At 51.9% G+C, this 21,112-nt stretch overlaps 5 protein-coding genes across 5 annotated transcripts; 1 reads left to right on the plus strand and 4 right to left on the minus strand.

Moving 5' to 3' along the window:
- Window positions 1-972: 972 nt before the first annotated feature.
- Window positions 973-3,138, plus strand: Z519_11828 (uncharacterized protein; the record flags this gene model as incomplete). Its single annotated transcript, XM_016769538.1, has 1 exon — window positions 973-3,138. The coding sequence occupies one exon, from the start codon at window positions 973-975 to the stop codon at window positions 3,136-3,138; it is 2,166 nt and encodes a 721-aa protein (XP_016614174.1).
- Window positions 3,139-3,898: 760 nt separating this feature from the next.
- On the minus strand, window positions 3,899-9,556 carry Z519_11829 (uncharacterized protein; the record flags this gene model as incomplete). The annotated part of the gene is made up of 1 exon (XM_016769539.1): window positions 3,899-9,556. One exon carries the CDS (start codon window positions 9,554-9,556, stop codon window positions 3,899-3,901), a length of 5,658 nt encoding a protein of 1,885 aa, XP_016614175.1.
- Window positions 9,557-10,164: 608 nt separating this feature from the next.
- Window positions 10,165-13,656, minus strand: Z519_11830 (uncharacterized protein; the record flags this gene model as incomplete). Its single annotated transcript, XM_016769540.1, has 1 exon — window positions 10,165-13,656. The coding sequence occupies one exon, from the start codon at window positions 13,654-13,656 to the stop codon at window positions 10,165-10,167; it is 3,492 nt and encodes a 1,163-aa protein (XP_016614176.1).
- A 2,255-nt stretch (window positions 13,657-15,911) lies between these two features.
- On the minus strand, window positions 15,912-16,337 carry Z519_11831 (thioredoxin; the record flags this gene model as incomplete). Its single annotated transcript, XM_016769541.1, has 1 exon — window positions 15,912-16,337. The coding sequence occupies one exon, from the start codon at window positions 16,335-16,337 to the stop codon at window positions 15,912-15,914; it is 426 nt and encodes a 141-aa protein (XP_016614177.1).
- A 1,019-nt stretch (window positions 16,338-17,356) lies between these two features.
- On the minus strand, window positions 17,357-20,005 carry Z519_11832 (uncharacterized protein; the record flags this gene model as incomplete). The annotated part of the gene is made up of 1 exon (XM_016769542.1): window positions 17,357-20,005. The coding sequence occupies one exon, from the start codon at window positions 20,003-20,005 to the stop codon at window positions 17,357-17,359; it is 2,649 nt and encodes an 882-aa protein (XP_016614178.1).
- Between the last annotated feature and the right edge of the window lie 1,107 nt (window positions 20,006-21,112).

Raw genomic sequence — 21,112 nt, forward strand, 5'->3', positions numbered from 1 at the left:
ATGCCCGGTACCGTGAGCTTCCGTTGAGTGATACGATATGCAGAAGGATGCTGCTGATGGACATGTCATTCAGAGTTTGGAATATCATCTGTCGCTTTCAAATATTTACTCGGTATGCGCAGCATTGTTCCTTCTTCGGTGCAAACCTGGTGCACTGTCCGGTAGGTGAAAAGCCTTCTGAGTGAATTTGCGGCTTCGACTTAGGCACTTGGTCTCTTGCAGTTTGAGCATGAGGAATCCGGCACGAGAAGGACATTTGTATGGAAATCCTTTACGACCACGTAGGAGTCTGTCTCGCTAACAGTACCACCCTTCATCAGGCGTGATGTACGTTTCCACAACATCAGACAATTGAAAACCGAGCACCATGATAACTACCCATGAGATCAATTCTTTGCTGTTGCTGGGGGGAGTGAGTTTATTTGGTTGAGGTCCTGCAATGTCGAAGGATATACATCAGAAGTGATGACACCCCTTTTCCGGGAGGCATGATAAACCTCTGGATGGACAAACATCAGGATTTGAGTTTTGTGTTACACAATCTACGCTCGATCGTTTCGTGGCAACAAGCAACCCCTCTACGGAAGCTGTTCTTTCATAGAAGGTTCTGAGCCGTGCAGACTCACGAAGCAAAGCGAAGCAACGACAAGGTGCCTCGAGGCTTGACAAGGCTGAAGGAAACTATTTCCGCTAACCTCAAAGCGGCGATCATAACCGAAATAATCACGTGTGTATACGTAACTTGGTTCGCTGTCATTTTCATGCATGCAGCAGCACAATGCAACTTCTAATTCCCAACACTCAAACTGTCTCTTCCACTTTCCGAGAGTATTGGACTGCGATCCCCCTCTTCTCTCCTTCTTTAATACCCTATCTGGCTTATCCACTCCTACGATTCTCTTCCCAATCTTCGGCGGTTGACTGGTTCAACTTTTGGTCTCTCGCTCCATCATGCGATGAGCGGTCCCTGCGATGGTCGACGGGCCTGATAACCGGTACGGGGTGGTCCTGGATGCTGGCTCATCTGGGACAAGGGTATATATTTATCGATGGATTTCTAACTCGGTCACTCGACTTGATCATGCCTCCCTGCACGCGCTACCAGAATTGGAGACAAAGGACAAATGGACGAAAAAAGTGCACCCGGGAGTGTCGACCTTTGGCCAAACACCGGACTCAGTCGGCCCAGATCACTTGAAACCCCTCCTCGAACACGCCCTCAAATATATCCCTGCAGATACAGTCCCTAACACGCCTGTTTTCCTGCTTGCCACGGCTGGCATGCGCCTTCTCCCTGACCAACAACAGAAAAACGTTTTGCGAAATATTTGCTCCTATATACGATCCGAAACGAAATTCTTAATACCAGACTGCGATGTTCATGTACAAGTAATTTCTGGGGAGACAGAAGGATTGTATGGGTGGATTGCTGCAAATTATCTGCTGGGAGGATTTGACTCGCCGGAAGACCACGATCATGGCAAGGGACACCATACATACGGCTTTCTGGACATGGGCGGCGCGTCCGCTCAGATTGCTTTTGCACCAAATGCCACAGAAGCAGAGAAACACGCCAACGACCTCACCCTACTACGGCTTCGCACGATCAACGGCATGCCGCAAGAGTATAAGGTCTTCGTTACAACATGGCTTGGTTTCGGCGCGAATGAGGCACGACGGAGGTATGTAGAGGACCTCGAAGAATCCTACGCAATTGGTGGTGTCCTGGAGGTTCCAGATCCATGTTTACCCACTGGATTGCGACTAAACTTTGACGGAACAATCATATCAGACGACGGTCCTTCGCTCTCGAACCATTATCTACGGGGAGTCGGGAAATTTGATGAGTGTCTCAAACGAACATTTCCCTTGCTCGAGAAGGATATCCCCTGCCCAGACGAACCGTGCTTGATTCATGGTGTTCACGTCCCTGCCATCGACTTCGAAGTCAATCACTTTATTGGCGTGAGCGAGTACTGGCACACTACTCATGAGATTTTTGAGATGGCGCACAAGGATAAAGCATATGATTTCAACACCTATCAGAAAAGAGTCAAGGAATTCTGCGAGCAAGATTGGTCAGATATTCAAAAGGGTATCGAAGACAAAATGTGGGGCAATAAAGTCGACGAAAAGAGCGCATTGGAAGTTTGTTTCAAGGCTAGTTGGCTAATTAATATGCTTCATGATGGTATTGGAATTCCCAGAGTCGGACTCGAAGACACCAATGTCTCGTCGCATAACGGCACGAAAGAAGTTTTGGACAGTGCAAAAGGGAAGGGATTTCTCGATGCTTTCCAGGCCGTGAACAAAATCAAGTCCACGGAGGTCAGCTGGACAATGGGCAAAATGCTCCTATATGCATCCGCGGAGATCCCACCGGCCTCTGATGGAGATTTACCTGTCGGATTTGGTAGCAACGTGCCTGGCATACCCGAAGACTTCCAGTATCCTGGCGGAGGCTTACTCCAAGCCACTCCAGATTACCACGCTGAACCGCCTGCAACCGACCTACAAGAGACTGGTGGTAGTGGTGACGGAAACGGCCAAAGCATCACCGACCACATTCACGACACTCTCTTCAATTCTGATGCCCCACACCGCCTCCCCGGATTCATTTTCTTTCTCCTCATCCTGATCATCGCGGCCTTTTACCTCTGCGGCCGTGAACGACGGTCTAGGATATACCTTTCCCTTCGACCATCCTCGTCCTCTACGTTCCCGCCCTCATCAACTCCGAAACTCAGGACACCGTTCAATTTTCTCCATGCCCTCCTTAATCGTCGCAAGGGCGGCGCCTTGCACCTCGACAGAGATCGTGACCTAGAGGAGGGTGCTTCACAGCAGCTCTATGACCCGAACGATTTTGAGCTGGACAACATGTCCGACGATGACACCGCGGCCCTGGAGCCTGACGTGGCTTTTCCCAAGCCAACCCCTTCTAGGCCGACGTCCCAGGGCAGAAACTCACCTTTCCAGAACAAGCGCCACGGCGCGGAAAGATTGAGACCGCCGAATTCAATTGACCGCGCGGGATTGGTGGTGAGGACGGAGAGTCGTGAAAGCCTGGCGGGGGGAGATGCGGCTGTCAATGGACGGTCGAAGAGTAGGAGTGGGAGCCCAACCAGGATAATGTGATGAAGAACGAAGTCTTTTTCGTCCGTTTGAATACCAAAATAAAATTGTTGATCTACTATACTAAGACAAACAATGGATATTATACACTTTAATTCCTCACTGGACATGGTGAAAGTTCTTGGTAAAAGTTCTGTAACCCTATATCTTTTTATCTACGTATCTGTTTGTGGACATATGTATATAGCAAACGAGCTGAGTGCGCTACCAGACGGACGGACAGACGGACAGACGGACAGATGGATAGATGAATAAAGAGTACAGGACAGCATGGAAGTCTGGGTACAGAATCCAGCCACAGTCCTATGCCGAAGAAAAAGGCGATTAATTTCCTAGAAAGATGAGGAACCATATGATTGAAATTTCATCACAGGATCTTGGACCTCCATAGTTGCACATATCCTATGCCATGAACGCGGCGCCGTTGATTAAAGGTATATAATATAAGTACGGAAGAGCAAATGGTACATGGGATAGTGGTCCATCGTGTGGTAATATCCAATAGTGGTACAGTGGTGTAGTAGTACATGCAGTACGAGTACGAGTAGGAGGAGTGGCAGCACCTTTGGGCGCAGCCGGATTTCGTGCTAGGATCCATAGCGTAATATCAACAAGCACATCGGCATCGACTTGAACTTCCACTTCCGCTTCATCGTTCACGCAACGTCCCCTGGCGTAAATGACATGAATGGTATGTATGGTCATCCACCATCCGTCTTCAGCAGCGTGTTGAAACGACAAAAGAGGGAAAAAGACAAAATAATCATGAATTGGTCGTCGAGCCAACGCTACCAGACCCCGACCCGGTCCGGTCCTTCCTCTTCAAGCCAACGTTTAACGGGTCTGGCAATCGAAACTCCGGAATGGCCCTCTCCGTCTCGGGCTCCCTGATCGGCCTGAGCAAGCTCGAACCCGTACCGGCGGTTCTGTATCCTCTGTCCCTTCCTATTGATGGTCCTCCCACGTACCCTCCATGTTCTCGGTCGCGCTCGCGTTCTCTCAGCGCGGCTTGCTGAGCCGGCAGTGTCGCGCTGACTTCTCGGTAAAAGAGTTCCAACCGGTCCTTGTCACCGCAGAAGGCTTCGAGATCATCTTTGATTTGTTCGGGAGTGACATAGTGCGTGAACCCAGAGGCAATGAGGGCTCGGCGCGTGCCGAGCACGTCGGCCGTGACCTTTGGCGTCGTAGGCGGAGGGGGCAACGAGACGCTCGAAGTGGACGTGATAGTGGTGGATGTTGTCGTATCTGTTCCCGCCTGCACTGGGGGAATCGGCGTCGAATTTAGGGGGCGAATAAGTGGTGATGCAAAGGGTCCGGCGTGGGGAGATTGTACGTTCAACCCGATAATTCCTGAGGCTTGCATGCTGGGGGCAGAATGAGTCGAGGATAACGTTTGAGGACGCAGTAGCGTGGTGCTGGATGCATTGGGGGTGACGTCTTTCTTGCTGCTGTCGAATTTTGAAGATGAGTCTTTTGTAGATGCTTGACGGGAGTTGTAAAGCCTATTTGCCAGCAGGAGGATGTCGCCTTCATCGGTGATTTGGGCGAGGACGACTCCTGAACGGTGTACGAATTGCGTATAGCGGTAGTCCAAGTCTCCCCAGGAGTACTTAATCTCAACGTTTTCTGGAAATTCCGAGGGCGCTTCGAGGTCGAGTACAAAATTGAACCGCTTAAGTAGAGCCTTTTGGTAGAAGTGAATATCGGGATTGACTGGCGCTTGCGGCCCGAAGGAGACAGCTGTAAAGTACATGGTGCTGACCGAGATGCGCTGCGGAGGCTCGAGAGCAAGCTTGATGTGGTAGGCGGCACGAAATGGTTCGTGCTCAGGTACCTTACACGCTTCTGCGATGGGGACTTCAACGAGCTTCAACCCGTACTTCTCGGCTTGTGTAGTCCAGCTGACAACAGCGTCATCGACCAATTTCGAAGTGACGTTGAACCAAGACAGTTCGAGATGATAGCAGTTCTCTGGATTGTGAAGTCTGTCATAATGCAAGTTGATGATCTCGGGTCTGTTGGACCGTTTTCTCGTGTCCACGTCGATTCGGATCATCTTGCTCAAGGTCACGGTTCGTCTTTTCTTGTCGCCCAACGTCTTCGCAAGTTCAGAGGCAACCTGTCCGTGGTTGGCGAGGTTTGAACCCGAGCGTGACCTGCCACTGAGCAACTCTCGGGTTGGATGTTCTGTCGCCGGGGTGGGGGGGATCGATCGGTCTGAGCGTCGGCTGGCGGGAAACCATGACTGTCTAGCTTCCGTTCGCTGGGTGCGAAACTCAGGCTTGATGGAATAGAAATAGTTCCCGTCCTTGAAATTGTGCTTGCTATTGACGTGTTCGAAAAGGTTTTCTTTCATAAGATCATTGCCCAATTCTACAGCATCCTCCCTCGTATCAACGTCTCTGAAATTGTGCACTAGCCAATTTGTCAGATCTTCGCCCATGAAGCAACTGTAGTACAGACGCAAATGCCAGCGTCGTGTCTTGATCTCAATCCCGTTTTCACCTTGCAGGGCTTGGGCTAGCTTGGGGAGACTGAAGGAGTCCCTTTCGAACTGTTCGGCTTCGGGTAGAAGCTGTGTGGTTTGTACTTCGCCAGCCTCTTCAGCCGCGATAAGCTTGTCGAGCTCTGTCGCCACCAATTCAGATGGATTCAGAGTTTCGAGATTGATCCTTAACGGGTTTCTGTCCTTCCGTTTCATGGTCGCTGGTCGAGTGTGGGCCGGTCTTCTCTCGTCCGGAGGCACATATCGTGCTTTTTGCCACATCTGCGTTAGTGCTCGAATACCGCGCAAATGGATCTCTTCTTCACTTTCTTCAGCTTCGGAGAGTGTTGGCCTCCAGGAATTGGCTGGAGGCGCCACTGGGATGAGTACGAATCTTGCTCGCCAGAAGCGGAGAGCTTTGACGTCTACATCATTTTGCTTCCTAAAGTCAGCCAAATACCTGTCGGCCGCTTCCCATGGGTACTGCTCGGAAAATCCGTTGAACTGCATATCTCGTATCCTGTATGCTTCTGACAGAATGGTTCTGATATTGGGATAGTAGTGGATCTCTTGGGGAAAAGGAGGCTGGACATTTGGTGGTCTCCGAATATACTTGGTCACCTGAATGCGATTTTTCGCTTCAAGGGACAGCTTCTGTATCGTGTTTCCCATTGACATGACAATAAAGGACCCATCAGGGCGAACAAGATTCGGTGTGAAGAACGAAGAAGTGTCGCACGTACCGGGCCCGACGGCTTCGAGTAAGCACGGTCCAACTACGAGTTGATAGCCATGAGCGAACCTCAGGGCCAACATCTCGCCTAGGAGTATGTCGCGTGACTCGGGCTCCTCGAGCATGTCGTTGGGATTAGCCAAAATGACGTCGTAGCTTTCAGTATCATAATCCATCTCAAGTTCATCCTTTGTCGGAAAATCCTCTGTTGTCAGAGGGACCGACGCAGGAGTGCACAGAGACTTCCACTTAACGGTAGCAGCACGTGGTTTTCGAGGGTATAGATGCTGCCACCTGCCGAAGAACGACTCTCTTTCGGGATGTCGCTTCAGAGGATTTGATGCGTTGACATTGCGTACAAACGGGAGAGTACTTCTTGGGACAGAACTGGCGACCGATGCTCCGAATTGACTTTCAGTCGGCTCTACGCTATCCGGGTCGCTTACTCCATCACTTCCCGAAGAGTGTGATGACTCGCTGTCCGCTTCTTTGTTCAATCTGAGATCATCCTTTGAAGTGGACAGATGGGTCTGGACTCTCCGGGTTGTGGAACTTGATCTTTGAGATCCAGCGAGGATATCGTCTTGAATCTTTCGCAAAGGCGCATTTATCGAAATTGGCTTCGACGGCGTGTCTTCTGGCCGACCGGAAAACCGAGGGTTTGACCTTTCCAAAGAAGCAGAGTTTTCCTTATGCTTGTCTCCAAGTACACTGTTCGTGGAGACTGAGCGTATGCTAGCAGCTGAGGTCGACGCTGTCGGTCGCGAGTGGCCAAGGTTACCGAATGGCGAGTGAGCCTCTACGTTAGTGACATTTACTTCGGTACTAGCAACAGCACGAACAGGTGGAGCCAACCCTCTCAAAGAATAGTTCAGCGTCCGGTTAACCTTTGTTGCTTCCCGGGCTTTTGTAGTTGCTAGTAGAGGACTTGAAGCATCTGCCGAGATCAGGGACGGGAGCTGTGGACGGAAAGGCGAATTCAAAGACTTGTTGGTGAGCACCTTCGTCAATCCGGATCCCGATTTTGGTGCTTCGTTCCCAGGCTGAAGCTTGTTTGGCTGGGTCGAGGAGGCGGTATCACTCCCTACCAGACGGTTGCTTGCTGCCTTCCTGGCTTTAGATTTGGTCTCTGCGGTTGACTGTACTTCAAACAATGCTGAGTCATACCCGTCCATACGCTCGAATATGTCTCCCAATGCTTTGGCATTTATGGACAGTAACCCCTGGGCCACCCGCGGAGGTTCTGGGCCAAGGCGGCTCTTGCGCGATAGAGTGGGCGAATGCGACAGACTCCTGCTTCCGGTTGCTCGTCTGCGTTTCGAGGGAGTGGGTTTGTGTGAACCTGTGGGCGGTGCTTGAGTTTCTGTCATAAATGGGATGATCATGTCTGCCATGCCTAGTTCCATGAGCCCCATCATCTGGATCTCGTACATCCTCACTCGAGGCAAGAAAGAGCCCTTTTTGCGTTTTGAGATACCGTCTGCATCCTTGGGGACCTCCTCCGGAAATCTCATCTCTGCGGGCTCGGCCTCGGCTGACCAGTATGAAAGGTCAACCCACTGCGGAATGCCGTAGCTCCACCCCTGGGAATATTCATGACTTCGCCCTGAAATAAAGCTCGCAAAGTACTGTGTGCTATTCGTGGCCGTAGATGACAGTGCTGGGGAGAGTTTTCGAGGCTGGCTGGAATCGAAAAAGCTTGGCCCAGATCCGTATTTGTGTTCGGTTGCGCTAAAATCCTCAACTACCGCGGACAGAGATGATTCCTCGACTCCAGAAGTCCGGTATTTGAACAGAGGTACAGAGTGCAAAGGCATCCTCGACAGACAAACGATGTCAATGCCGACGCCATTGTTGGTTAAATTTTGGGACGTTAGGTTTAGCAAATCTCGGTTGACTTCGAAAACCCCTGTCCCTGCTGTGACAACCACGATTGAAACACCAGTCCGAATCAGGTCTCGGTCCTCAAAGTCGTGGGCGAACTGAGTGCTGGCAATGTTAATAGCTTCCAATATATTTCCCTTTAGTGCGGCGCTTGGCCTGCCTGCAATGCGCGTAGGTAGCGCCTTGGCGTCTTCTGCTGTGATCTCCTTCTTGTTGGAAGTGTGTAGGGAAATGTCCCTTAAGAAGACACGAAAGTCCTTTTTAAGTTCATCCAAAATTGTTGTCCATTGTGCACTGGCCATATCTGTGACGACCACCCTGTAGAAGTCCTGGTATTGGCGAGCCGTCATGTTGGGAGACCCTGACATTGGTGCCGTTTCTAGCCTTCTATCCTTATTCCGTGCTAGATCAAAGCGATCGTATTCCAGCCGCCCAAAAAGGACGATGCTGACAAGGTGTCGAACATCCAAATCGGTCCATCTTTTAAAAAGCTCAGGAAGAAAACCGTTAATGACGCGGTTGAACATGATCTCGCCATTACCCTCGGAATCAAAATCCCACATTTCGCTGGACATTTGTATGAAGAGCACGTACCGAGCAGCTTCACTGCGGAAGACTGGGATCGTGGTTCCAGCAAAATATGCAGTGGGCGCTTTGTGGTTTCGAACATGAATAGATTTCACGGTGAGCTTGATGCTACCCAAGTACGTGATTCTTTGGCCAGCGTAAACTGTCGTGCCCGCCAATTCTTGTCCGACGAGACGCCACATGTCCGATCTTGCGAGGTAGGTATCCCTGAAGCAGAATTCCACATGAGATGCCGTGGATTCCTCGAAAGACGCAGGGAGGATGCGCACGTGGGAGCGCGGCCTAAATCCGAAAGCCGTCGCGATATTACTCTTGATCGAGACTTGCAGGTTGGCCTGCTTCGCCTTGAACTCGGCAGATGCAAACTTGGCGATGCAGAGGTAGTAGTCACCTCTGCGAGAGAAATCTCCAGCTTCGGCCAAAGAGCCAGTGTTGCGCCTGGAATCAGCCTGGTCACTGTTGGGGGATTGAAAATCTCGGACCTCCGAAGTCTCGGTACCTGGAAAGATCTTGATCAAGCCGCCTTCCTGGATATTTGAGCCTGCCAAGATGGCTTCATTGATGAGAACATCCTCAGAGGAGAATGCGTCGTCATGTACCCAAAGAGACGCACGGACTGACGGGGTGACTGGAGTGTACTGGGAGCCAGAATGAACCCCTGTCTGGGAGCTCGCAGTTGCTCGGACCGTGGAGCCGCTGCTGGTCCTTCGATGCGTTGTGGTTTGATCCATATTGGAACGCTGCGGCGAAAAGGAAGGTATTGCACCTTAGGTATTTTGGGCTCTCAAACCCTGATCTACATCTCCCAAATCCAGTCGCCAGCTACGGTGAGATGGACAACTCATCCTCCACAGGCGCGGACGCAAACACATTGGAGCTCCTAGGCGAAGAGGAAGGTTGTCAAGACGGGAGGGGGTGTAGGATAATTGCTCGCCTTCGTATATCTTGGTCAAATGATATTAGAGGCTGACGACGAAAAGGTGTGAACTTGATTCCACGCCGAGAAAGAGAAACTCTGCCAAGACCAGCCATAAAAACTGACGCGCCCTGCTCACCCCGTCTAGGGAGGAGATGACGCCGCTTTATGCCCACGCTATATAGAATCAAACGGCATGAGAGGTTACACCGGGGACACTAAGCCATATGGAGTGTCCTGAAGATGTTGGCGGCTAGCCGAACAAGCAAGTGGTTACCGATAGCTCCAACCCATCGGATCCTTTTGTTCATCTAGGATTCTAAAGGCACTAATAATACATGCGCTCTAAAGGGTATCGTCGCTGTGGGTGGGAGAAAATCGTTACTCATCATAGGTCCATCCCTAGCATTGCCTCCTGCATACTTACCACACGCTCCTCGTTTCGACGTTGAGCAGCCACTTCTTCACTCCCTCGCGTAGCACATTATCTTGCTTCATTTCCTGATTCAAGGCATCACCATTGATCTTGACGTGTCCGTCAGCGTCTCGGCCTTTGTTGTGCTTGGCCAAGTCATCGTTGACGCTCTTCACGACCTCCTCGAGAGCGCCCACCACTGCTTGTCGGCAATCTGACTGCGACAGCACAGATGTGCGAGGCCAGTCCCTCATTTTCCTGGAGCCCGAAATCTCTAACGGCAATGACTTGATAGAAGAAGTCGTGGCGGCAGACACAGTCCGGGAGTGTGTCCTGCTTTGCGTAACCGACTTGTGTTTCCCCGGCTCTGTCTCGTTCAGAACGCGTTCGATTGCATCAGTAAGAGTGGTGTCGAAGTCCATAACTATTTCACTATCGAACTGCTCCGGCTGAGTTATTGTCGACCCTGACTGGTCGCTAGATGATGCCACTGAGATTCCCGTGGCGTTCTCCGATTTTGACTGGCTCTGAGTGCTGGCAGGAGCACCGCCTCCAGGCCCTTGTTGCGCCAACCGCCTCAAGGTCAGACGTTGAATGCTAAAAGTCCGAAAGTCAGCAATTAATGTCGTACAAACATTAACCCAACTTTCCCCTCCGTTGTGCGTGTCTGAGAGGGAAGCCGATATGTCATCACTAGGAGTTGGTTCTCTTGACATGCTTTGTTTGATTTCCTCTTGAAACTCGGGGTAAGACTTGACTCCTTGTAGAATAAAGTCTTCGTGATATCGTTTTAGATAGCCCGCGACATTTGGAGTTTTCGACCCCGTCAAGTCGCCGCGATGTGAATGTGAGCTGTACGATGAACCAGCTTCGTCCGCACTCGCAAATGACGGGGAACGATGAAGCAGCCATGATGGAGGAGAAGAGCCTTTGCCTTCATTCCAGCCTATGAAACCAGGAATGTTTATATCCACATCAACCACTCCGTCCTTCTCGTCGACGGTGAGCCGTGGTGGATGTACTTCACTTGGAAATGTGGACGGCCGGCACAACATTGCGGGGTCGCCTTCTGGACTGAGCATTTTACTCTTTCCGAGGCGACCGACTTCATCAACCAGGGCTTCCAATTGGCTTGGCCGTCTGCCGTGGATTGGTACTGATCTAGGAGCAAGTTTGCGGCGATCGCTTAAGCTCCCAGTAGTAGACGTGCTTGCGATCTCATTTGTCGAAGCGGTCGAGTCTTGTCTTCTGTTCCACAGTCCAGAGACATTACTGATTAACGAGCCCCAGTTCATACTCGATTGGTGGGACTGTGACTGACTCACGCTGTCTCGCCTCAAGATTCGCGCAAGATCAGCGCTGGCACCAGTCTCTTGACTATCCATGACTGCGCCTTCAGGAAAGTAGCTGTCATCAGTCTTTGTCGCAAAGTGCGGCACAGGTGTACCAATACCAGGCGTGGCTGTCGAACTAGTAGCATCTGTTTTGTGGACATGGCCACCGTTATCCGCTGGGGAAAACACGGATGCGTGTCTGAGGCCAGTGGTAAGTTCAGCGTTTGAGAACCTCGACCGAGAGCTTCCACGGAAGGCTTGGGCGATGCCACTGACGCTCTCAGAAGACGAGACGCTACTGGACAACCCAGCACCATCACGACGATAAGATGTGGCAGTCCCATCTCGAGACTTATTATGAGCATGGCGACGAAGCAAACCTTCGTTGAGGATTCTGTTGAATGGCGAAGAGGAGCTGATATCAGGTGTAAGGAGGGGCGACATGACCTCGGTTGGAAGCTTCGTGATTGCGTTCCGTGGTAAAAAAGATGCCAGTAAAAAAATAATTCGGCGAGCCGTTGATCGGTTGTCGCAGATTATGACGGTTCGAGAGGCAAGGTTGCTGGGTCGAGCTTTCCCTTTGTTTAACGCTCTGAATTGTCTTCGATACCAGTCTGGCCCCAACCTTTCGAGCCATTCGGTATGATTTCCGAGAAACGCAGTCAAGAGATTGAAGAGAAAGAAGTTTTGCTGTTTATTCCCGCAGATTCGGACAAGATAGCGTGCCTCGTCAAGCCAATGGCCACCGTTGTCAAGACCTAAGCCGGTAAGAACACGGGGTATACGCAGCGCATACGAAACTCTCCATAAGGTATGCCTGGCGGCGCGTTGTAGCTGAGACACTTGCGCCAGTCTATTTGGAGACCGAAGATAGACGTTACGCTGATTTGTACGTTGCTCCGAAGGACCTTTTGGTGCTTTGGCAGCGGAGGTTATCAACGCCAAGTTGACCTCCTGCAAAAGCTCGGCAATCTCGGCGCGGGCTAGGGTCTCAACGACAGCGAGGCTCCTTAGAACGACCTCCCAATTCCTGACAATGGTGTCGATGCCACGGTCGGTCAACTGGCTGGAAGCGGCCTCGTTGGACCAAAGGTGCTCGGGGATGGCGTTCAAGACCGTCCAGGACGAAAAGGAACCCGATCCTTGAGAATTTGGAGTCGATGACGGCGTAAATGAGGCTCTTGATGGTGGGCGAGCCGATGAAGTGGTCGGACGTACGTCGCCAGGGCGGGGCAAGTAGAAAAGTAGGCCAATCGCAAAGACTGGAATCTTCTTCTCTACGAGCTTCGGTTTCTTGCTTTGCACGGGGGAGCCCGATTGGTGCTCAAGGCCATGCGAAAGCGGACTGATTGAATTAGACGGGTCAGCAGAAGACCTTCGGCGCTGTCTTAAATCGTCCTGAGCGTCGGGAAGCGCGACCGAAAACATGCGAGTGACCAGAATAGCGTCCCGCGGCTCTGGTTCAGATTCTCTTGGAGGGTTGGGTTGGCCTTGGTTGTTGACAGCAGTCGTAGCTGTCCTCGCCCGCAACAGGGGAGCACGAGAAGGCGTTGTGCTGGGCAGATTTGAGGACGGTGTACGTGAACTTAGGTCGCTTGCAGGACCCCGGTCTCCCGGAAGGAAGTGTAATTTTGTGCTGGAACCAGATTTTGTGGCACTGCTGACGCCAAACATGCAGTCTAGAACGTTGCCGAGGTGATCCGTCGGCTCCGTCTCCTTGTGAGGGCGCGCCCAAGACGCCGACACTCCTGAAATGGTAGAACTTCGATTCCTCATATGTCCGAGAATGGGAATGCCAGGCCCGGCGCGATGAGGCGCTCCAGGGGCAGCAGCAACGGACGCATTTGTGCGTTGGCACAAGTTCGGCTCCTTAGATTCGACGAAGTGGGTGTCAAAGAGCAGCAAAGGACGGTCATTCGTTCCGAAAGCATCTTGGGCGACAATTAGCCTCAAGTCTTTGGATTCGTTCAGCTCAAGCCCAACTCGATCATCGAACGGCGAGACCCGGGCCGTAGGGGAGCCGTATGGGGTGGTTGGCGGTGATAAAGAACTGGCACGTCCGTCCGCGTGCACTTCTGGCCAGAGCAGACTGCGGGTGTGTATTTCTTCTGTAGTGCTCTCGAGCTGGCTACCTCTGGCGTAGCCTTGAATCAATCTCCCCAGCATCTCAATACAACGTTTAGAGTCTCAAATGTGTAGTGGCTGGTCGTCACATGAAGTTCAAGGCGCTACAGGAAATTGAACCGGATGACGGGATATTGAATGGCTGCGCAGAACCGGGTTCGAAGAGGGAAGGGCAGGAACGAGACGAGCTAGACGCAGCCATCGAGGCATGTTGTGAATAGCTGAGGCCGACTGCGTTCGAGAACAGTGTGTAAAAGAGAGTGAGGGTAAGGCAGCACAGTGCTTGCTGATGTAGGTAGCCTGGATGGACTGCTTCTGGGCTTCCGCATTCCGATTCCGTCTTCAATTTGGAGAAGGGGAAGGAGAAGGGGAAGCGGCGCAGCGAGGCGGCGTCATCTCCAAAATCCCAAATGACGGTGAGCAGTCACCCTAGTGGACTACTAACCACATCGGGCAATGCGCTAAACCAACGTCGACCTCCATCCCTAAATCTTCCATCCTCGCTGCAGTATCTGCCCGAGATCAGTCCCTAGTACGGCGTACATGCCTAGGTAATATCCAGATGCCCGAATCCTAACGACTTGGATACTTCCGAAGACCGACAAGCTGCCGTAGCCCATGACTGCGACTTGTTTTCGTACACCATCCCGAGGAAAAGGGGCAGCTCGACTAGGGCACACCTCTCCTACGCATTTCTCGAGCCTCGGACAGCTAGGTATCCGCTCCAGAGTGATGATCCCGTGCAGAGGGACATCTACACAGTAGTGAATATGCCGTATACGGACGAACTGGACTGTGCCATGAGAGCATCGGAGACTCTGGGCACGATGACAATTACTAGCGCCCGGCCTCCCAATTCAATGGCAAGCCCCTGGTGGTTGAAGACCCAAAGTTGTCTATTCCACCTCAGATCGAGGTCTACTTTCGTACGCAAGGCTGTCACCTGCATGGGCACAACACCTCGCCTCGTCTCCAGAATTCCCGTTACTGGACTGCTCTTAGTTGTGATCTTACTGCATTCGTCTTGGAATCATTCAGATCTCCCTTCCTTTTCGGGAAGACTCGAGGTCTCTCGCTCTTTACACAATGTCAATATTGTACAGGTCCAAGCAAAATAAAAAGCAAGACGGTATACATTCTTCTTCTTCTTCTTCTTCTTCTTCTTCTTCTTCCCTTTAGTTCTACTGTACACTTCAAGGGCATTGACGGCTTAATACAGGGACTCCTAATTCGGAATCCTTCCACCAGCTCCAGTTCTACGTCCCACTTCCAACATAGAGGGTCATTAGGCTGGCTGAACAATTGTACACATCCCTGGCCAGAAACCACGTACTTTTGATCGGCTTCGTGTCAAATTTTCCCCTGGAGTCCCTGGTTGTTTTCCTGTCTCTATCTTTCGAAGAGTCGAAAGCGCGAAGAATTTCCTTTACTCGAAGCAGGGCCAAGTTAGCAGACTCTTGCCCGTCAGCATCAGATCAGGGTCTGTTTCCTCCACCACAAAAAGAAAGAAAAGGAAAGAAAACACCACGGAAAAACGAAAGAACTAGAGCGTTTGAAATCGTTGGCCGCGGGAGGCGGATCTCGGTCAGGAGCATGGTGGATTAGTCTTTCTGACAAAAGCTGGAACAATATGTGTGCTACGAGAAACAAGTTTTCTACAAGTGCCCATTCCTTCCTCCCAGGACTGGGTACTTGGTACGGATACACGGATACACAAGTTCGTCCCGCTTTGGCGAAATTTGCCTGCTTGCGCAGCGGAGTTCAATCGTGGGAACGGGAAGGGTGCGAGTTGAGATGGCCGTTTGACGGGTAGTTATTCTTCGTGCAGCTCTCGGGGTGTGACATAACTCGACGCAGTTGCGGGGTTGAATCTGACTGCGTGATCGCCCTTGATTTCTTGTTGCCTTGCCTTCAGTCCTAGTTCATCCCCCAGGTTCCAGGCAGAGAATTCAGTTTTAAAAATGAGCCGAGTCAATGAAGATACACCGATATTCAGAGCCACGGAGACTAGGGCAACATGAAGGAATGGAACGGTTAGAAATCCTGAGATAAATATCCATTCTTTTATGGGTTTGATTAACGCGAAATAGCACCATTTCGCTCAAGCCAGCACGCTGTTTGTAGCATGTGGGCTTTTCGTCTTCCCTCAGTGCAGCTTGTCTTTCTTCATCTCCTCGTGACTTTCACCTGCGTGCCGTCGACACGTCTTTCAAAAGAAATGACCGGACAAACGAACCGCGATCAATACTCGTTCGAATGAGGTAAGGTGAGAGTCTAGTGAGGCCGTAAAAAAGGATTTACAAGTTCTTCCTAATCGCCGCCTCCAGAGCATGTTTGTTGGCACCGACGACCTCACCGACCTTCTCGCCATTCTTGAAGATCATGAAAGTAGGCATGGCGCGCACGCCCAGTTCTTGAGCGACATCGGGGACCTCGTCGACGTCGACTTTGTAGAAATCCACTTTGTCCTTGAAGTCATCGGACTCGGAGAATTTTGCAACTTCGGGGGCTATGACTTTGCAAGGGCCACACCAGGTGGCGAAGCAGTCGAGGACCACAAGTCTGTCGGCGGGAGCTTGAATAATGGAGGTGGTGTAGGAGGATTTGCTGTGGATGGGGTTAACACCGTACTTTTTTGCAGGCTTGGGAGCATTGCGAGATTGCTCCTCACGCAGCTTTGCTTGATGATAGGCTACGTACTCTGCAAGGTTGTGGACGACCATCTTGGAGGGTGAGTGCGATAAAGGATTCGAGTGTGTGGTTGAGAAGAAACGGGTCGAGGGGGTTATTCTGGTTCGAAGTGGAGTTTTGAGCGTGAGCGACAGGCGCTGAAGTTTGATGGAGGAGGAACGGACTGAGGCGGCCAGGGTGAAGGTTATATAAAGAGAGAACTGCGCAACGCAGGCGTGAGGCTGAGGGAATCTGGAATTGGGGGGAGCGGGATGGATGGAAAATGGCGAATGGTGAATGGTGAGTGGTGAATGAGATAAGGAGGGCAAGGAGGGGTGATGGTGGTGGAAAGACGAAGATGAGGGAAAAGATGACGCGATTAGAAATCCAGTTCAACAGATGCCTCGTAAAAATATTTGAATTCTTGCTAATTAGTGAAGCACCAACTGTACCCAGTATTACCCCAGCACTAGGCACTTCTCGTAGTCCCCGAGGCCGCGGCCATGACACGGCTGAAAATTCCATGTTGACGTCATCTTCCCAACATGTGACTTCCTGGTGGCTGCTGGGCTGCTTCCAACCATCACGACATTTGATCTCCTTTCCAGAGACCAAGTACACAAGTATCTAGCTGGGTACACAATTTACCACCCTGCTCCTCATTCTGTGTACAGCTATACCTTTAGTCCAAGTCAAAAGATGCCAAATCACCCAGGATTCGGCTGGCTGGAAATTGGTACCGCTAACTACCACTTCCTTTGCTCGCAGATCAACTGCTTCATGGACTATATACCCGCTCGTCCCCTTTAACCAGACTCTCCCCGCTAATGTGATCCAATTCAAAATCCGCCACAGACATAGAAAAAAGCCTTATGTCCCCCAATGTGAAAAAAAAGGCAATGTTAAAAGAGCGATCTGGGGTATCAATTTTGCGCATCGTGAATGTCGTAGGAATGTCCTGACCAGCCGTCCTGACAGTGTCCCGCATCTGCCGGTTCTTTTGCTGCCGTGGGCAAAACATAGAAAATGGACAAAGGAAAAGGGATAGGCGTCAGTGGCTAGCACAGCCTTGTCACTCTTTCGGTGGTAGTGTGGGCTGTTCCCGTTGGGTTGGTGGTACAATCTGGGGCAGGCTGGCATTCGGTGGTGCACGTTCGGATTGCGTCGACGATCGTCGAATGTCCAGTAACCGCGCACTTCCAGCGCTCATATGCCTCGCATGGCCTTTGTAATCCACACTTCTTGCTCGCATGAGCGTTGGTTCTTGTAATTCCGTTCCAGCCGCCTCGCCTTCTGCCAGTTCCTCCTCGTCCTCCACATCAGAGCTAGCTCTTCGAGATGTGCCTGTGTCGTCCTTGCTTGGCTCCTTCAATAATCCTTCCTTCGACCTTGCTCTATTAGGCTGCCGGACCACGGTAGCTTGGCGGCCGACGCCAGCGTGCCATGTCTCATCTCCACCTTGGGCGGCTGAGATTGGAGGGATATTGGGAACGGGGCTTTGTTGGCGTTCTCGCTCGAGGTCGATCACATTACTGCTTGCTCTTCGACCCGCAGAAGCAACCGAATCTCGCCGTCCACTCGGGCCAGGAGACAACTTGTTGAGGTATTCATCGTTTGCAAGGTCATCATCCTCCGGTCCGAAAGAGCCAGGCATGGACTGTGGCGGAATGGAAGATTGGCTTTGTCGAAGTGGGTGGCTCATACCCCCCGAATGCCTCTTGGGCGGTTTGCCTGACAGCCAAGATCCTTCGGAGTCAACTGACGCGAGCGATTGGGACAACACCAGCCCGGAGGTTGTCCCGCTCATCTCAATGTCAATGCCTTGGGCCTGACGAGCTTCAGCTGCCCCACGATCCAACGCTGCATTACTCGAGCTGGTGGCGAGACTTCGATTGTCCAGTGTCCCGGACAGCGAGTGTCGCGGTTGCCGAGACGCCTGACCAGCTTGTGGACTACCAGTAGTCATCGCTTCAGGAGACTGAACACGAGAGTCTGGGGGCGAAATCGGAAGCTCGGGCAGATCCTCCCGAAATTTCGACATAGTTCTTTGAGGGACTGAAGAGGATTCAGACCTGCGAAATGTTCGAGGAATCACCACAGGCGGCGGCTGTTGCTTTCGAGCAGCAAATGACTCGCGTGACGTGTTCGAGAACTCCGAAGGCGTGCTGCGACCGCGTTCAGTGTTACTGGTCTTCCGTCTCCCTCCACGTCTGAAAAAGCTGGTCCAAGAGCTGAGCTGTTGACTGCTCTGGTCTGAAGCGCGTCGATCGATCAATCCATGTTCTGGAATGTCAGGTGTGAGTTCACGAGCCAACCCGCTGGTTTGGGACAGGCTTTGGCGGTCAATGGGTCGTTGCACGGGAGAAATGGGAGGGGACATTGTGGTTGCCTGGGATGCTTTCTGCTCGGTCCTGACTTCCACCGGGGGGACCGTTCGGAGCGGTGATCTGACGGGCACCGGTGGTTCTTCTTCTTCGTGGAGAAACGATTCTTGTGTGAGATCAATATCTTTCTCATCTTCAAATGGATTTCGAATATACTGGACTGGGCGAGCCTGTGAGCTTCCCGGATCAACGAATGGATTAGTCGGTTTGTGTGTAGGACTTGGAGGCCTTCGTGCCACAGCTGCTTGTGAGGTTTCTCCATAATTGCCAAATGGCGCCCGACCCCTTCCTTCAGCGTCTTCACCTACGCCTGTCAGATCACCAGAGGCATCATTGACCCGGCGACCACCCAATTCCTCCTCCCGCTGCCGATCAGCCTTACGCTGAAGCTTTCGCTCTAATCGAGCACGGTCGGCCTCTTTCTTTCGTTCTTTGCGTCTTCGATCTCTGTCCATCAACTCCCTCAATCCTCCCGCGTCGAGCTCGTCCGCCAACTCATTTATCCTTTTCTTCGACGAAGGATCCTCCTCCTCTATAGCTTGCTGAACGGATGGCTTTATTCTGGCGGGTTTCTTTCCAGCTGAAGGTCGAGGGCCTGCCACGTATGTAAGCGTGGGGCGGGGGCTCAAAGCCGCTAGGATTCCAATCTTAAAGGAAGCTTGATTGGCGAAATCTTCAGACTCTTGTATTGTTTCAGGGAGCGGTAAAGACACTTCCGATGTCGGCCGTTGCAGTCTCCTGTTAAGGTCGCCAGGAATCTGTTTAGTGTCTCGTCGTAGTGGCCCAGATCCTGAGTACGTGGTCGGCCTCTTCAGGACTTGGATCGGCGAGCTCATGGCACGCACCTCCCTCTCACGAGCATAGTCCTCAGCCTTTCTCTTACTCGACTTTCTGCGATGAAGTGTCGGGTCGTATCCCGGACGCTTGGCTAGCAGCGTGGGAGCCTGTGGCAGTGCCGTGAAATCTTCAGGGCCGATACTTGTCTGTGACAATATATTGTGCGAATAGATATCAGTGCTTTGAAATCCACCGCCTCCCCCGTTGGGGCCTTTTTTGTAGCCGAGCGACTCGACTCCAGGGCCAGTGATGGGTAACGTCTGGGCCCTAGGGACGTTTCCGGGATGAGAAGGGAGCCGCTGTTTCGAAAGCCTTCGAGGCTTCTCGTCTTGACCGCGTTGAGTCGCTGTGTGGCCCATGGTCACGAATTCTTGAGAGGAGCTTGTGTTTCTTTTGGCGAGAAGATCTGTCCGTGTCTTTTCCAGAAGAGTGTGTCGTCCTTGGTCTTCGCCTTGAGTTATCCGGCTCTTTTTGCCTCCACCGAATGGCCAAAAGCCCATGCTGAGCCCAGCAGTAGCTGATCAGATAGCCGGTGGAAACGGACGGCTCAGTCAAGGGATAGGGCTTAGTCGAGGTGGAGGTTCGCAAACCCTGATTAGAGACATCAACCACGACCCGACGGGCGAACAAGACAATTTTCAATGTCGGTATAAGAAGCAAGGCAAAGTCGACCGACCGTGGCACAGACGGTTTTCGGAAATGTGATGTTGTTATTTCAACTTGGTTGTCATAGGGGCGGCAAAGCCACACGGTCGCGGTCGCAATGCTTGCCTTTTTGGAAGAGGGGGGCAAAGTGACGGGTTCTCAACGAGTCGTGACAGGCAGGAGGACGGTTGGGCTGTCAAGACGCGAAGATGGGGAGGATGGACTCGATGGTTTGAGATAGAGTAAGTGATATTCTGTAGAATGGAAATAGAGGGCTCGCAGTATAGAGCAGCTTTGAATGAGCGTGAATGAACGATGGGCGGAAAACGTGGTAGAGGAACGAAGCGAGGCGGCTTGGACGCAGGTGCTTTGCTAGATGGCGAGTGGCTTCAGAGCAGCGCACAAGTGCCACTGACGAACCGTGACGATGATGTCGAATGATGAGCGAGTGGCGGGCGCGGCAGCAGCACAAAGTAGGCGACTGACCTGCTTAGGGGCCTGCAGGTGCTAAAAAGACAATGAACTGGAGGCGAAGAATAAGTCAGAATTGGCAGCTTAAGCTACGGACTATTTAGTCTTGTAGGCGGGCAGTCATGGTGGACATCTGCTTGGTGTGCTACTGAGAAATGTTAGGCGATCAATGCGGGCTGAAGTGGAGCCCCATGATGCCCATGGGTCGTGGGAGACCCGAAGCCCACAATAAGCCTAGGGAGCTCATCCACCCTTAACCAACAGCCACCACAGCTGCACCGTTTCAGGGAAGGAGGGCAGGAGGGGTGTTGAGTTTTTTCACAGGCACCCACCCGCCCTTAACAAGCCACCAGCCTGCCCTACCCAGTACACCTCCTCGCCTCGAGACCCATCCATCACCAGCTAGGTAAGGAACGGCACCAGAGCTACCGATGATCCTAAATGTTTCCAACTAATCTTTCTTTCTGGAGTGATTAGTTGAACGTCGATGC

Source organism: Cladophialophora bantiana (genome assembly GCF_000835475.1).
Source record: "Cladophialophora bantiana CBS 173.52 unplaced genomic scaffold supercont1.24, whole genome shotgun sequence".
Lineage (NCBI taxonomy): Eukaryota > Fungi > Ascomycota > Eurotiomycetes > Chaetothyriales > Herpotrichiellaceae > Cladophialophora > Cladophialophora bantiana.